The sequence below is a fragment of the Ursus maritimus genome, unplaced genomic scaffold (genome assembly GCF_017311325.1).
Source record: "Ursus maritimus isolate PB19 unplaced genomic scaffold, ASM1731132v1 scaffold_11, whole genome shotgun sequence".
NCBI classification, from domain to species: Eukaryota; Metazoa; Chordata; class Mammalia; order Carnivora; family Ursidae; genus Ursus; species Ursus maritimus.
Genome location: NW_024423453.1, coordinates 29,841,018 through 29,858,672, shown reverse-complemented (window position 1 = coordinate 29,858,672; position 17,655 = coordinate 29,841,018). Strand labels below are relative to the sequence as shown.

Here is a 17,655-nt window from a genome sequence, read left to right as displayed (position 1 = left end):
ATCAAGAGTTGACGCTTAACAGGCTCAGCCACCCAGGTACCTGCTGTCCTTTTTAAAGATTACATTTTCTGTTTGTCGCTGATACATAGAAAAACAGTTGATTTTTATATATGGTTCTACATCCACATACCTTGCAAACACTCTTACTCTGATATCTGAAGATTCTTTTGGATTTTCTGTGTAGTCTTATCATCTACAAACAGTGATAGCTTCGTATCTTCCTTTCTATTTCTTACACCTTTTAATTTTTTCTTGTCAAACTCTACAGGTCAGTATTGCCAGTGCAGTTTTGAATTGAAGTAGTAATTGTAGATATGTTTGTTCTGTTCCCAGTTTCAGGGGAAAGTTAAATATTTTGTCATTGAGTTTTAGTTGCATTTTTTTAATTATAAAGGTTTTTCTTTTTCTTTCTTTCTTTCTTTTTTTTTTTTTTTAAGTGTATCCCATGCTAATGAATTTGGATTTTATCCCAAAGAGGAAAGGGAGTCATTGAAGGTTTTTTAAATTTTGAAAAAAATTAAAAAAAAAGATTTTATTCATTTGTCAGAGCATAAGCAGGCAGAGCAGGCAGAGGGAGAAGCAGGCTCCCCACCGAGCAAGGAGCCTGATGTGGGACTTGATCCCAGGACTCTGGGATCTTGACCCGAGCTGAAGGCAGGTGCTTAATTGACCAAGCCTATAAAGTTTTATCAAGTGATAGTTGTTGTATATACCAGAATGATGTATTATCTATTGCTGCATGACGAATTACCTACAGCATGTGTTGATAGAGATGTGGAGAAATGAGAATCTTCATACAGTGCTGATAAGAAGATAAAATGGTGCAGCTACTTTGGAAAAAAGTTTTTCAAAATGTTAATATAGAGTTACTATATGTTCCAGCAGTTCCCAAGAGAGGTGAAAGTGTGTATCCACATAAAAATTTGTACATGACTTTTCATAGCAGCATTATTCACAATAGTCAAAAAGTAGACTACAGCCCAAATTTACATCAACTGATGAATGGATAAATAAAATATGATGTATCTATTCAATGGAATATTATTCAGCAATAAAAAGAAATGAAATGTAGTTGACCTTGAATAACATGGTTTTGAATTGCATAAGTCCACTTACACATGATTTTTTTTCAATAAATACAGTACTATAAATGTATTTTCTCTTCCTTGTGATTTTCTTAACATTTTATTTTCTCTAACTTATTCTAAGAATCCAGTATGTAATACATATAACACACAAAATATGTGTTAATCGACTGTTTATGTAATTGGTGAGGCTTTCAGTCAACAGAAGACTCTTAGTAGTCAAGTGAAAAGTTATATGTGGATTTTTGACTGCATGAGGGGGTTGGCATCCCTAATGCCTGTGTTGCTCAACAGTCAGCTGTACTAATACAAGTTACACATAGATGAATATTGAAAACATTACACCAAGTGAAAGAAGCCAGTCACAAAAAAAGTCCATATGTTATATAAAACTATTTATAGGAAATGGCCAGAACAAGCAAATATCTAGAGATAGAAAGTAGGTTAATGGTTGCCAGGGACTAGGGGTTGGGGAAGATTGGGGAGTGATTGCTAGCACGTGGGATGTTTTTTGGGGGGCTGGTGCTGGAAATGTTCTAAAATTAGATTGTGTTGATGATTGTACTTCTTAATACACTAAAAACCATTGAGTTATACACTTTTAATGGGCAAACTGAATGATATGTCAATTATATCTCAGTAAGTAAAGCTCTTTAAGGGGCGCCTGGGTGGCTCAGGGGGTTAGGCATCTGACTCTTGATTTTAGCTCAGGTCATGATCTCAGGGTTGTGAGATTGACCTCCATGCTCAGCAGGGATTCTGCTTGAGATTCTCTCCTTCTGCTTCTCCCGCCAACTCTCTCTCTCAATTAAATAAAATCTCTTTTTAAAAAAAGCTCTTCAGGGTATCTGGGTGGCTTAGTCAGCAATTGTCTGCCTTTGGCTCAAGTCATAATCCCAGGGTCCTGGAATCGCCCCACATCGGGCTCCTTGTTCAGTGAGGAGCCTGCTGCCTCTCCCTCTACCACTCCCACAGCTTGTGTTTTCTCTCTCTCTGTCAAATAAATAGATAAAATCTTTTAAAAAAAATTAAAAAGCTCTTCAAAAAAAGGTGTGTATATTGCCAAATTTTATCAGTTTGCATTTCCACTAGCAATGTATAAGTGCACAGCTTTACCAACAGAATATAATGTCATACATTTTAATTTTCACCAACCTGATAGATGAGAGAGATGGTTTCTTATTTAAAAAATTTTTTTTAAATATTTGCATTTCTCTATAAGTGAATTTGAACATCTTTTCATATGTTTAAGGGCCATTTTTATATCTGCTTTTGTTAATTGTGTGTTTATTTGTTGTCTGTATTTCTCTTGGGTTTTTTGGTCCTTTATTCCTCTATTTTAAGTGTTCTTTATATATTACTGATATTAGCCCTTTGTAATATAGTATCCTATTTCTAATATCATGAGTTTTCCTTGTTCTTGTACTTTATATAAATAAAGTCATACACATAAGCTCTTTTTGATGAGAGTGGGATTTGTAAGCAACCAAATTATAGTCTGAGCAGAATTTACTTCTGAGTGATAACTTAAGTTTTTATCGTTTTGCACAGTTCTTTTTTTTTTTTTTCAGTCCTGAGAATAGCATTATTCAACGTTGTTTCTCTTCTTATTGCTATGCCAATTTCTATCCTGTCTTCTAGTCCCAGAGCAAATGATGGCTCCTTTCTGAAGTCTCTCTAGAACTGCCCGAGGTCGACTCAGATGTTCCTTTTTTAATATTCCCATTGTACTTTGTCGTTTCTTTAATGGCATTTACATGATTGTAATTGCTTCTATGTTGTTTCTCCTTACTAGACTTTAAGCTGTTTGAAGGCTGAGTCCTGACTTCATTTTTGTGTTCCTGGCATAGTTCTGTGTTTGGTATATAATAAATGCTCAATAAATATTATTGAAAGAACTGGTATAGTAAGAGATAGGGAAGAGGTGATGTCATTGTAGGGAAAAATTTGTCCTTGAGGAACAGGTGGAATTTGAATAACCAAAGAAGAGGGCATTCCTGGTGAGAGAAGAGGACTGGCTAGCAAAGGGATAGGGATGGCGATGAGCATGGTTTGTGTAGTGAACAGTGAAGATTCTTGTCTGATTGGAACATGTTTGTTTATTCTTGTATTCATCATATCTTTACTGCGTATCTGCTTTGTGGAAGGCACTGGTTTAGGGGATACAAAACACAAATTTTAAAAACTTGGTACTTTGGGAGTACTTGGAAGTAAGATTAGGAAGGTAAAAAGAAGCAGGATTTTAGAGGACACTGAAAGAAAGGCAAGGTGTTGGACTTGAAGATTGATAAGAGGTGGCAAGTGAAGGATCTGCTGGAAGCTGTTATTTCCCTGATGTTTTTATGAGGGAGGTACATGTGTGGATGGGGGAAGAGAGTCATAGAAAATGATATTGAGGGGCGCCTGGGTGGCTTAATAGTTTAAGCGTCTGCCTTCAGCTCAAGTCAAGATCCCAGGGGCCTGGGATCCCTCAGCGGGAAGCCTGCTTCTCCCTCTGCCCCTCCCCCTGCTTGTGCTCCGTCTCCCTCTCTCTCTCAAATAAATAAATAAAATCTAAAAAAGAAGGAAAAAAAAGAAAAAGAAAAAAAGAAAATGATATTGAGCTCAAGGAGGTGAAGTTACTTTACAACCCGAGACCTTAAGACAGCTAGGAATTGGCCAAATGGGCAAGCAAAGGAAGGATGTTCACGACAAGAAAGAGAAGAATATTGAGTACTATAAACAGTGTGGTTTAAAGTTAGATAAAGGGAGTAAAGGAAGATGAGCCTAGACAGGTGAGCATGGACTAGATTTGTGATTTCCATACCTGAGCATAACTTCTCAGAAGAAACATTTCAAACTTCTGAAAAAGTGTCCTGTACCCCTTGCTTGTTCCTACTAAATTAAGGTGCTTGCAAAGAGGTTGAGATTTTTATTGTGCAGGTGATGAGGAACTATTGAAGAATTTTGAGAGCAGCCTGACATTATTCCATCTTGTATCATCCTGATATTGCAGTAGATAGAGTTGAAGGGTGTGAAGATGAGAGACAAAGAGGCAAATTCTGGGTCCATTAAAACAATATAGAGAAATGATAAGAAGACCTTGGGTAGGGGGGCACCTAGGTGGCTCAGTGGGTTAAGCATCTGCCTTTGGTTCAGGTCATGATCCCGGGGTCCTGGGATCAAGTCCTGCGTTGGGCTCCCTGCTCAGTGGGGAGCCTGCTTCTTCCTCTCCCTCTGCGTACTGCTCCCCCTGCTTGTGCTCTCTCTCTGTCTGTCAGATAACTAAATAAAATCTAAAAAAACCCAAAAAAACAAAAAACCTTGGCTAGGGGGGGTATATGAGATTATAGAGATGGGGTCAAGAGTGAGAATATGGTGGTTTTTCAGGAACTCTGAACTTCAGGAGCTTTACTTTTTAGATAACTTGTGTGGATGTTAGGGTAGCTTACTGAGCTAAGCACAGTTTTAGAGGTAATACATTTTCCCAGCAGAGAAAAAAGTGGATTTAGTTTGGGACACATTGGACTTCTCTTCCCACAATTTTCCCTATCCCATTTAAAGGCTATTCCAGTGTGCTCTCACTGCTATCTTTGGATTCATTTTTGAGTCTTCTTTTTATCTCATATCCACATTCAAATTGGTATAAAATCTTGTCCATTTACTTTCAAAATATATCCAACAGTTGACCACTTTTCACTCTCTCTAGAACCTACCACTCTGGTCCTAACCACTATCATTTCTTACCCAATTATTATAGTAACTTCCTGACTGATCTCCCTGTTTATGCCCTTGTCCCCTTGTCTGTTTTCAGCCCAGCTTCTGAATGATTCTTATAATTATCAAGTTATCCATCTCTCTGCATAAAACTCTCCTTTCCCTGGAATAAAAGTCTCAGACCTCGAGGAGGGCCTGCATGTCCCACCCCCCTTTCTCTCATTTTCTTCTATTCTTTCTTCCTTTTGCTCACTTCATTCCAGCCGCGTTGGCCTCCCTGGTGATCCTTGAACTAGTCAGGCGTACTCCATCCTGAAGATACTGTATTTCCCTTTCCTTTGACTAGAGGGCTCTTCCCCGAGTCAGTGACACAGCTCACTCCCTACTTTCAGGTCTTTACTCATATGTCACTTTCTGAGTGAATCCTTCTCTGACCACCCAATTTGAAATTACAGTTCTCTTCCCTGCTGAATATTCTTTCCCTTTGGTTCATTTGTCTCCTTAGCCTTTATCACCATCTACATGTATGCTAAACATATTTTGTTTATTTTCATCTCTTCCCACTGGAATTTAAGATCCATAAGAATGAGGATTTTTGCTTTATTCACTGCTGTAGCTCTGGCACTGAAAACTGTTAGGATGCAATAAGTGCTCAATATTTGTTGAATGACTTAATTAATGAATGGAGTGCCTGGGATATCCTGGAATAGATGATTGCTATTTATTTATACCCTATTTAATTACACAAAGAAGTAGAGGCAAGAAAGTGTCTAATAGACGGGGGCGCCTTGGTTAGGTGTCTGCCTTCGGCTCAGGTCATGATCCAGGGGTCCTGGGATTGAGCCCTGCATTGAGCTCCCTGCTCAGCAGGGGAGCCTGCTTCTACCTTCCCTCTGCCCCTCCCCTCGCTCCTGTTCTCTCTGTCTCTCTCAAATAAATAAATAAAATCTTAAAAAAAGAAACTGTCTAGTAGACAAACCAGAGCCCATTAAAATGGTTTAGATTAGGAGAGAGATTTGCATGAAGCCATGGCAGTACATGAGATTGCTTAGAGAAAGTGTGAATAGTCAGAAGAGGATTAGGGATGGGCTTCTGGAAACACCTTCATGTAAAGGTTGACCAGGGGGTAGCACTGTTCTTTGACTTTGCCAAGCAGACACCCTGCTCTAGGCCTTGTGCGTTAGAGGTCCACATCTGGCCTTTGTTGAGTTTTACCCCTCCTGATAGGATGAGGATGGGGGGGGGGGCACAAGGGAACTAGTTCATTTGGTACCCATTTCTATATTAAGTTCTGAATATTTGAGCCCCAGAATTCCCTGTCCATGTGGCCCTTCAAAAACCTCTTTTCTGATTCTCTCCCCTCTTGACTGAATGTATATGGGCTTCTCTAGGCCTAAGGGATGACCAAGCCCCTGCTGTTTGCAGGCATGTGGCCAGTCGTTGGACATGTGGGATGGGATGTCTTCATGTATACATGGATCCTTACTGAATGGAGTGGAACTAAAGGCGGGAAGAGAAAAAGGGGTAGACTCCCAAAGAACTTGAGTGACTCCCATGCTCCTATAGAACTTGAGGGAGTTTGAGAATTCCAAATCAGAACTTAGCCTTTTAGGTTGTTCTAAAAGTATGTATGTCAAGATGGGAGAATAGAATAATAATTTAACAGCCTGTTAGCTTGATTTATAACTTTAAAATATTTAGACATGTGGAATGTAGGCTTCCATTTGTAGTCTTGCTCCAAGCCCCTTGAAAGTTAGGGGTTGGCCTACAAGAGGGAATTGAAAAAGAATAGCTAGAGAGGGAGAAGATGAATTCAAGATAGAGTTTCAGGGAGGGAATAATCAATAGTGTCATATACTTCAGAAACACTAAGTCCTATAAAAACATATGTATCTGTTGGATTTGATTGACAATTGGAATTTAGTAAACATTTCAGTTGGTGGTGACAGATGCCAAGCTTCCATAAAAGGAGAAATACCTGAGGAAAGAGGAAGTGGAGACAGAAGATAGGAGATTTTTTCCCCCAGATCCATCTCTGAGAAAGGACAAAATTAGAACAGTAGCTGGAGGGGTTTGCAGGGTCACGGAGGAGGACTTTTCTATGTTTTTAAGATGAAAGGTTCTTACAAATGCTGAGATGTTGAGGGAAAGAACCCAATGTTAAGAGAAGGTTAAGGAAAAGGAATAATTGATGGAGCAAGGCCTAACCTCCAGTACACAGGTCATTAGATTAGCATTTGAAAGAAGGAGGGCTATTTGAGGAGGCTTGGGATATTTGGATGTGTATGGAAGCTAGTTTGGACGGTGAGAGAGCAGGAAAGTGACTTAATAGTCAATATATCATTGATTTTGTTGTAGAGTAGTTTTTTGGGTTAGTGTTTTTAAGCCTGATTTTATATTCCTGGGCATCAGGGCTTATACCTGCAGCCACATGTTAAAATCCTGTTGGTTAATTGAAATATAGCCCATAATATGAGGCATAGGCCATAGCATGTTGGATCTGTCTTTATTCAATAATTTGACAATTTAGTGGTTACTTAAATTTTAAGTTTGATAAAAACTTCTGATTCCTCAATAGCCTAGAAATAATTCTTTATTATGTTCATTATATAATGTGTGTTATCAGGATTTGGAGATGGCTTGTTGTAAGAAGTACATATGTCTGAATCACACCTATTTTGAGCAAAATATTTTTAAATAGAATTATATTAATACTGTCCTTTTCCCCCCCAAATAGTAGTTCCAAAGAACTGCTGGTTTATATTTTAGCTCTTACCAAGTTGTGAAAATAGTGAAGGATGATTACACTACTTAACATTCAAATTGTAAGTAAACTTTATTTTTGCTATTATTACCTATATGTTAAGAAAATAGAAACTGAAAATAGTCATTACCTTATATGATAATAGTGAACTTTAGTGTGACATGGAGTGTGGATTTTTACTAATTTTTGTTGTTGAGATACAAACACATCCTCTCCCATTCTCTGTGATAAGGTCAAAAAGAATATTAATAGTCCTGAATGAATCTTAGGAGGTGTGAAATTTCTGCTTTTTCCCCGAGGTATTTCTGTTATTGTATAAATTTACAGAAATTCTTTATTTTATTTTCATATCTGTATAGTGCCAGTGGTCAAATTTAATATAGGACATGATATTAATGGAATGATTTACTAGAAATGTATATTCATTTCTCTTTAAATATGCTTAATTTTTCTGCATTATTTAATTTTTATATGAAAATCTATAAGAAATAAATCTTTAATTCCTTTATGAAAAATATATAAACCACATAAAATCAAATAAAATATAACTTTATGGGAATAATCTAATGCATAAATCTAAATGATATATGTATACCAACATTCATCTCTACTGGGGAAAAAAGGCTTGAATTATTTTTTTTTTTTTGAGGTTATTTATTTATTTGTCAGAGAGAAAGAGAGAGAGAGAGAGAAAGAGGGAGCAAGCAGGGTAAGTGGCAGGCTGAGGGAGAAGCAGGCTCCCCGCTGATCAGGGAGCCTGATGCAGGACTCGATCCCAGGACCCTGAGATCATGACCTGAGCCGAAGGCAGACGATTAACTGACTGAGCCACCCAGGCATCCTGGCTTGATTTATGTTTACTTGAAACCACTTGCTATATTGAATTTTTTTAAAAAGATGTATTTATTTATTTTAGAGAGAGAGTGTGCACAAATGGTGGGGAGGGGCAGAGGGAGAGGGAGAGAGAGAATCTCAAGCAGACTCCTCGCTGAGAGCGGATCCCCACATGGCGCTTGATCCCATGACTCTGAGATTATGGCCCTGAGATCATGACCTGAGCCAAAACCGACAGTCATATGCTTAACCCACTGAGCCACCCAGGCACTGCTGCCATAAAGAATTTTTAACCAATAGCAAAAAAAACTATTGAGAAAAGAATGATAAGTAATATTAAAGGCATTCCAAGTGATTTTACTACTTTATTTTTAAACTCCTCTATTTGAAAGTATAAATATATGACTCAGATTAATCCATTTTATAGTCCTTGTAGAATATTCAAAATATGAACACAAAATGAGATTGCTACCATAAGCAAAAGACAAGTCTAATTATATTATTCAAATAAAGAAACCAAATGAGCCAAAGAAGAATGAAGTATTTACAAACCAATAAATCTTTTAATTTGTTAAATAGGCAAATAATTTTAGAAGTTGTCTGGATTTAGCATATTTAAAATTTCTACCAAAATATTTCAGGAATAAAAGTACATGTTCATAAAAAGACAAAGTTATAACACTTTATCCCTAGAATGTAAATATCATAAGGTCATCCATGTGCAGTAGCTTGGTTACAGTAAATAGTTTATGAATTTGACCGCTCTGAGAAGTAGAATACTCATGACTGCCCTCTTTTGACACTGCTTTATAAGTCTGAGCTCCTTTTCTTAGTTTACAAAAATGTCAAAAATTAGATTGTAAAATAAGTTGTGCTTTATATCCTTCCTGTATCTTTTTAATAACTTTTCAAATTCTTCCTCTTTTTAGGCTCTCTGGTTAATCATCTTTAGAAGATTGGATTTCTGGATATCTCCTTCACTCCATGTCTATTGACTTTGAAAACATGATAACGCAAACCTGTAACACTGGCAATCATCCATGAACCTCTAAATTACACTGATTAATAGCGTTTGAAGCTTCCTCAGGGAATAACAATGACATCAGCAGTGGTTGACAGTGGAGGTTCTATTTTGGAGCTTTCCAGCAATGGAGTAGAAAATCAAGAGGTTAGACATCCAATGTATTACATTTCTGTTTTGTTCATAGAAATCAATGTATGAACTCATTTTGAAATTAAGGGGAAACAGGTATTTTTGAGTAGAAATGTACAATGCATGAAATTGTACATGTACCTGTCATGTGCCCTCATATAATTTAGGTAGTAGAAGGTTGAAGTAAGTATTGCCAGGCTCACCTGAGTTGTTGGAACATGCATATATTGGAATGAAACTGGGAGAGAAAATGGAAAGAAAGAACATAGAACTATTAGTTGAGATATATTTTAATTCCTGATAAAATCCATTGTTTTGTATTACAAGTCTGTAAGTAAATACTGTAACTAAATACATAAATTAGATTCATCTTAAATTAGAATTTTGTATCTCCTTTAGTTGTCATATGTGCTTTTTTGTTATTTTATTAAATCTAATTCAGTGTGGAAATCTATCATATTTTAATCCTATATATATACTTAAGAATTTGGATGATTTGTAAATCAGAAAGAAAGGTTTTGAAATTTTATACATGTAGAACTCTGCATCATTAGCATATTTGGTTATTTTCTTGTTATTGGTAACATTAAAGAATAGGAGATAGGAGTGGAAAAATAACAGTACCAGAAACATACGGACTTCCAGGGGCTGGGTTTTGTTCCCTCCATTCAGTAAAGACTGAATATTGGGAAGAATCTAAATTAAAACATAATAATGCTGTCATAAAAATCGACAAATATTCGATCAGAGGTGAGGTGGGCAAATGGAGAGTTGGCTGTATTTAAAAAATCTGTTTTCTTTATATTCTGTGAAAGATACTGCTGTTACTGATCCGTAGTACCAGCATAGTGGTATAGTGACAGGACCAAGAAGTGTTAGGATATTAGGCTGTGTATTCTGGAGTCTGCTTCTTTTTCTTGCTTGTTTGTGTCTGTTCAATCGTCCAAGGTAACTATGGTTAAATTCAGTGGGAAGGGGATAAAATGAAGGTACTGTTTTTTATTTGTTCTCAGTGGACTTGGTAACCAGAATGTTCTTATTGTGTTTGAATCTAAAACTGATTTAAGGTCCACTAAGAGAAGCCACAGCTAGAGAACATACAATTGGACATCAGGAAGCACAGGGCGATGCTTTCCAAGAGAAGAGCAGGTGATCTCTGATTGTGCTGACTAATTCCTTGGAGCCACTTTCTGGATCACAGTGTAGGGAGGAGGGACCCAAACAAAGAGTGACAGTGTCACTGAATTGAGGAAATAAAATTTGGAATTTGGAGAGGCAAACACAACTAATTTGAAGTGCAGTGTATCTGAGAGGAAGAATCTGCCTAGAGGAGGAATAACAGAACTCAGCCTCAGGTACTCTGGGTTTTAGCTGTATCAGCTGCCCAGATATATATAATATGAAACCCCATGAAATGGGGCAAAGAATGACCAGAAAGGTATTAACTCAATAATTTACTGAAAAATCTGGAATTCACTCAGGGCTGGGAGATATTAGAATTCTAAGCAGTTAGAAGAAAGAGTCCTTGTTATATGCTCAGGGCATTTCTAGAGACTCCAGAAGAGTTATGCCTTCCAGTAGGGCTAAAGTAGCCCTGGAATAAAGGGTAGTTCAAACTTGCCCTAAAAAGTTAAAAAACAGGCCTTGAAAAAGTTGACCCAGCTTTTTTTTTTTTTTTTTTAAGATTTTATTTTTAAGTAATCTCTACACCCAACGTGGGGCTCGAACTCACAAACGCTGAGGTCAGGAGTTGCATGCTCTTTGGACTGAGCCAGCCAGGTGCCCCTTGACCCACAAGGAACTTAAATGTCATAGTAAACATTATTAAAATATGACAACAGGGGGTGCCTGGGTGGCACAGTCGTTAGGTGTCTGCCTTCAGCTCAGAGCGTGATCCCAGCGTTCTGGGATTGAGCCCCACATCAGGCTCCTCCGCTGGGAGCTTGCTTCTTCCTCTCCCACTCCCCCTGCTTGTGTTCCCTCTCTCTGGCTGTCTCTCTCTGTCAAATAAATAAATAAATAAATAAATAAATAAATAAATAAATCTTTTAAAAAGTGAAATAAAATATGAGAACAGTATGTAAATTGCACCCAACAGTGTAAAATTTACATATCTAAAACCCAACCATGTTAAATGCAAAGGAGGAATAGTATAACCTATAACTTGAAGAAAAAAACGATCAAGACAGAAAAACAAATGATAGAGATGATGAAATTAGCAGATAAGACTTCAAAACAGCCTTTATAAATATGCTCAAGAAGTTAAAAGAAAACATGAACCTCAGTGGAGAGGCATGAAAGATGTAAAAAAAAGACGACAAAACTTTCAGAAATGAAATATATACTATTTGTAAGAAATTCACTGGATGAGATTAAAAATAGATTAGGTACTACAGAAGAAAAGACGAGTGAATATGAAGAGAGCAAAAGAAACTGCGTTATGAAACACAGAAAAACTGAAAAAAACATGAACAAGAACTGTTGTTACCTGTGAGAAATATCAAGTTGTCTAAAATACAGGTAAGTTGAGTACCAGAATGAGGGGAGAAGAGGGAAACAGAAAAAGACAAATGAAGAAATAACAGCCATAAAAATTTTCAAGTTTGGTGAAAAATATAAACCCATAGAGCTGAGAATCTTAACCCCAAGCAGGATAGAGCAGAGAGCAAATAGACACTGAGGCACATTATTGTTATTATTATTTTTGACACTGAGGCACGTTATAACGAAAATGCTGAAAGCAAATTTCAGAAAGAAAATCCTGAAAGCATGCAGGAAAAAAATATTACAGACAGAACAAATTTAATGACGACAGACATCTTGTCTGAAACTCTGCAAGTCAGAACATAATGACTTCTTTAAAATGTTGAAAGACTAAAACTTGTCAGCCTACAAGTATATATCCAGTGAAAATGTCTTTCAGAAGTGAAGCTTTTTTTCAGACCAACAAAAGCTGAGAGAATTTGTCATCAGCAAACTTGTGTTATAGAAATATTAAAAGTTGTATAGGCAGAAGGTAGATGATACCAAATGGAAACTTAGATACACATAAAGGAATGAAAAGCTCTGGAAATGTGTAGGTAAATATAAAATGCTTTTTAAAATCAGTCCTTAATTTTTAAAAAAGATATTTGTTTAAGGCAAATAATAACAGTGTATTGTGGGGTTTACAATGTGAAGAAGTAAATGTATAACAACAGTTAAGCAAAGGATAGGAGGAGGGAACTGGAAGAATACTACTATAAGCTTTTTACATTATACATAAATTAACATTACTTGATATTAACTGTGATTAGCATGTTGTAAAATCTAGAGAACCACTAAAAAATAAAGAACTATAGATAGCAAGTAATTTTTGAATTAAAATGGATACTAAAAAATACTCAATTCAAAAGATGACAGAATAAAGAGAAAGGAGTAAATGAAACAACAAAGAGCAAGATGGTAGATTTAAACCCTGTTTTATTGATAATATTAAATGTAAATATTCTAAACAGTGCAATTAAAATGCAGATATTGTCAGATAGGGTTAAAAAAAGCCAAATCTATTTATGTTTCATATGAAAAATTCATTGTAAGTATAACGTAGCATAAAAGTAGAACTATAGAAACAGATATACAAATGCAAACATTAATCATAAAAAAGCTGAAGTGGTTTTAGTACAAAAATATTACCAGGGATAAAGATAGACATTTCATAAATGATAAAAGGACCATTTGTCAAGAGATGGGATGCACTCAATATTAGAGCTTCAAAATACATAAGGCATAAAGTGACAGAGATGAAAGAAAACATAGATAAATCCACAGTATTAGCTGGAGATTGCTGCATTCCTTAAGAAGCTGATAGATAATTAGAAAATCAGTGAGGATATAGAAGACTTGAACAACGTTATGAACCAACTTCACCTAATGGACATTTATGGGACTCTCTACCTAATAGTACCGGAGTACACATTCATTTCGAGTGCACATGGACAGTGAACCAAGATAGATCATATGCTGGGTTATATCTCTCAATACTTTTTTTTTAAGATTTTTTTTTTTTTTAAGTAATCTCTACACTCAGTGTGAGGATAGAACTCTCAACCCTGAGATCCAAAGTCACATGCTCCACCAGCTGAGCTAGGCAGGTGTACCTATACATCTTGATACTTAAAGAAAAAAAAAGATATTTTATTTTATTTTAGGAAGGGAGAGAGGGAGTGTGAGCAGGGGGAGGGGCAGAGGGAGGGGAAAGGGAGACAAGCAGATTCCCCCGTGAGTGAGGGGCCTGACTCGGGTCTCAATCTCACAACCCTGAGATCACAACCTGAGCTGAAATCAAAAGTTAGATGCTTTCCTTTCTTGATTAAAACTCTCCAGAGTGTAGGGATAGAGGGAACATATGTCAATATCATAAAAGCCATATACAAAAAGCCCACAGAGAATATCATTCTCAATGGGGAAAAATTGAGAGCTTTTCCCCTACGGTTAGGAACACGACAGGCATGTCCATTCTCACCACTGTTGTTCAACATAGTACTAGAAGTCCTAGCCTTAGCAATCAGACAACAAAAAGAAATAAAAGGCATCCAAATTGTCAAAGAAGAAGTCAAACTCTCACTCTTATCAAATGATCCTCTGTGTGGAAAACCGAAAAGACTCCACCCCAAAATTGCTAGAACTCATACAGGAATTCAGCAAAGTGGCAGGATATAAAATCAATGCACAGAAATCAGTTGCATTTCTATACACTAACAATGAGACAGAAGAAAGATTAAGGAGTCGATCCCATTTACAATTGCACCAAAAACCATAAGATACCTAAGAATAAACCTAATCGAAGAGGCAAAGGATCTGTACTCTGAAAACTATAGAATACTCATGAAAGAAATTGAGGAAGACACAAAAAAAATGGAAAAACATTCCATGCTCATGGATTGGAAGAACAAACATTGTTAGGATGTCTATGCTACCTAGAACAATCTATATATTTAATGCAATCCCTATCAAAATAACATCATTTTGGGGCACGTGGGTGGATCAGTTGTTAAGTGTCTGCCCTCAGCCCAGGGCATGATCCCAGGGTCCTGGAATTGAGCCCTGCATCGGGCTCCCTGCTCTGCTGGGAGCCTGCTTCTTCCACTCCCACTCCCCCTGCTTGTGTTCCCTCTCTTGCTGGCTGTCTCTCTCTCTGTCAAATAAATAAAAAAATCTTAAAAAAAAAAAACCCAAAAACATAATTTTTCACAGAGCTGGAACAAATAATCTAAAATTTGTGTGGAACCAGAAAAGACCCCGAATAGCCAAAGGATTGTTGAAAAAGAAAACCAAAGCTGGTGGCATCACAATTCTGGACTTCAAGCTCTATTACAAAGCTATAATCATCAAGACAGTATGGTACCGGCACAAAAACAGACACATAGATCAATGGAACAGATAGAGAACCCAGAAATGGACTCTCAACTCTGTGGTCAGCTAATCTTGGACAAAGCAGGAAAGAATATCCAATGGAAAAAAGACAGTCTCTTCAACAAATGATGTTGGGAAAATTGGACAGCCACATGCAGAAGAATGAAACTGGACCATTTTCTTACACCATACACAAAAATAAACTCAAAATGGATGAAAGACCTAAATGTGAGGCAGGAACCCATCAAAATCCTAGAGGAGAACACAGGCAGCAACCTCTTTGACCTCTGCTGCAGCAAGTTCTTGCTAGACACGTCTCTAAAGGCATGGGAAACAAAGGTAAAAATGAACTATTGGGACTCCATCAAGATAAAAAGCTTCTGCACAGCAAAAGAAACAGTTGACAAAACCAAAAGACAGCCAACAGAATGGGAGAAGATATTTACAAATGCCTTATCAGATAAAGGGCTAGTATCCAAAATCTATAAAGAACTTCTCAAAAAAACACCCAAAGTACAAATAATCCAGTCAAGAAATGGGCAGAAGACATGAACAGACATTTCTCCAAAGAAGACATACAAATGGCCAACAGACACATGAAAAAATGCCAGATTCACTCGACATCATGGAAATACAAATCAGAACCACAATGAAATACCACCTTACACCAGTTAGAAGGGCTAAAATAAACAAGTCAGGAAACAAAAAATGTTGGTTGGCGAGGATGCAGAGAAAGGAGAAAATTCTCACCCTGCTGGTGAGAATGCAAGCTGGTACAGCCACTCTGGAAAGCAGTATGTAGGTTCCTCAAAAAGTTAAAATAGAGATACCCTACGACCCAGCAACTGCACTACTAGGTATTTACCCCAAAGATACAAATGTAGTGATCCAAAGGGACACCTGCACCCTAATGTTTATAGCAGCAATGTCCACAAAGGCCAAACTATGGAAAGAGCCCAGGTGTCCATCAACAGATGAATGGATAAAGAAGATGTGATATACACACACACACACACACACACACACACACACACACACACACACACTGGAATATTACTCAGCCATGAAAAGAAATGAAATCTTGCCATTTGCAGCGACATGCGTGGAACTAGAGGATATTATGCTAAGTGAAATAAGTCAAGCAGAGAAAGACAATTATATGATTTCACTCGTGGAACTTAAAAAACAAAACAGGAGGTTAGGGGAATGGAGGGAAAAAGAAAAGACAGAATCAGAGAGGGAGACAAACCATAAGAGACTCTTAATCATAGGAAACAAACAGGGTTGCTGGAGGGTAGTGGGTAGGGGGGATGGGGTAACTGGGTGATGGGCATTAAGGAGGGCACGTGATGTAATGAGCACTGGGTGTTATAAAGAACTGATGAATCACTGAACTCTACCTCTGAAACTAATAATACACTATATGTTAATTAATTGAATTTACATTAAAAAATGATCCTTCTATCCAAATAAAATAAAATAAAATGTTAGTCTATGTTAAAAAAAAAAGTCAGGTGCTTAACTGACTGAACCACTTAGGCACCCCACATCTCAATACTTTTTAAAGGATTGAAATCATACAGAGAAAGTTGTTTGATCAAAGCAGAAATTAACAACAAAAATCTCTTGCAAAATCCTCAAATATTTGGATATTAAACAGCTCACTTTTATATACCTCATGGATTAAAAAGAAATCACAAGAGAAATTAGAGAGTATCCTAATTGAATGAAAATGAGAACCCAGTATATCAAAATTTGAGGGATGTAGTTAAAGCAGTGCTTAGAGAGAAATTTATACCTTCAAATACTTATATTAGAAAAGGAGTATTGCCTAAAATCATTTAAGTTTTCATCTCAATAAGCTAGAATATGAGTTTCAAGCCCAAAGTAGAAGGAAGGAAATCATAAAAACAGGTCAGTAAGGTAGAAAGTAGACAAACATTAGAGAAATTAACTACCAGCTGGTCCTTTGAAAAAATTAATAAAATAGATAAATCTCTAAGTAGATTGCAGGAGAAAAAAACTAGGAGGCAAAAATTACTAATATAGGATGCCAGGGTGGCTCAGTGGGTTAAGCATCTGCCTTCAGCTCCATTTGCTCAGCAGGGAGTCTGCTTCTCCCTCTCCCTCTCCACCACCTGCCCATGTGCTGTCTCTCTCTCTCAAATAAATAAATATAATCTTTTAAAAAATTACTAATTTAAGGAATGAGTCAGTCATTAGTATTGACACTAAATATTATGAACAACTTTATGCCAATAAGCTTGGCAACCCAGATGAAATGGACAAAATCTTTGAAAGTCATTCCAAAAGGAATAGAAAGTCTGAATAGCCCTCTATCTTAAAATAAATTGAATTCGTAGTCAAAACCTTTTCCACAAAAAAGCTTCCAGGGCAAATTGGCTTTATTGATCATCTAGGCCTGCATTTTTTTCTTTTTTTAAGTAGACTCCAGGCCCAGCACAGAGCCCAAGGCAAGGCTTGAACTCACAACCCTGAGATCAGGGCCCTGAGATCAGAACCCAAGCTGAGATCAAGAGTCAGCACTCAACTGACTGAGCCACCCAAGTGCCCTGGCATATTTATTGATGATTTAACAAGCATTTAGGGAAGAAATAATAACAATCTTACATAACTCTTTCAGAAAATAGACAACATAGCATTTCCTAACTCATCTGGAGGCCAGCTTTATCCTAATACCAAGACCAGAGACACATAGGAAAAAGTAC

At 37.0% G+C, this 17,655-nt stretch overlaps 1 protein-coding gene across 8 annotated transcripts in view; it reads left to right on the top strand.

Annotated features, from left to right (window-relative positions):
* The window catches only part of ELF2 (E74 like ETS transcription factor 2), a 120,583-nt gene that overhangs the window by 24,537 nt on the left and 78,391 nt on the right, over nucleotides 1-17,655 (top strand). For 6 of the 8 annotated variants that reach the window (XR_005833886.1, XM_040626311.1, XM_040626308.1 and 3 more), the window contains exons 2-3: nucleotides 7,519-7,606; nucleotides 9,309-9,547. The exons of 1 other annotated variant lie outside the window; for it this stretch is intronic. Coding sequence is in view for 6 of the 7 variants with exons in the window: in XM_040626311.1 (XP_040482245.1) it covers nucleotides 9,476-9,547 (72 nt within the window). In the remaining variant the exon portion in view is untranslated. The remainder of the gene's footprint in view (nucleotides 1-7,518; nucleotides 7,607-9,308; nucleotides 9,548-17,655) is intronic. One more of the 8 variants, XM_040626310.1, reaches the window with a different exon arrangement.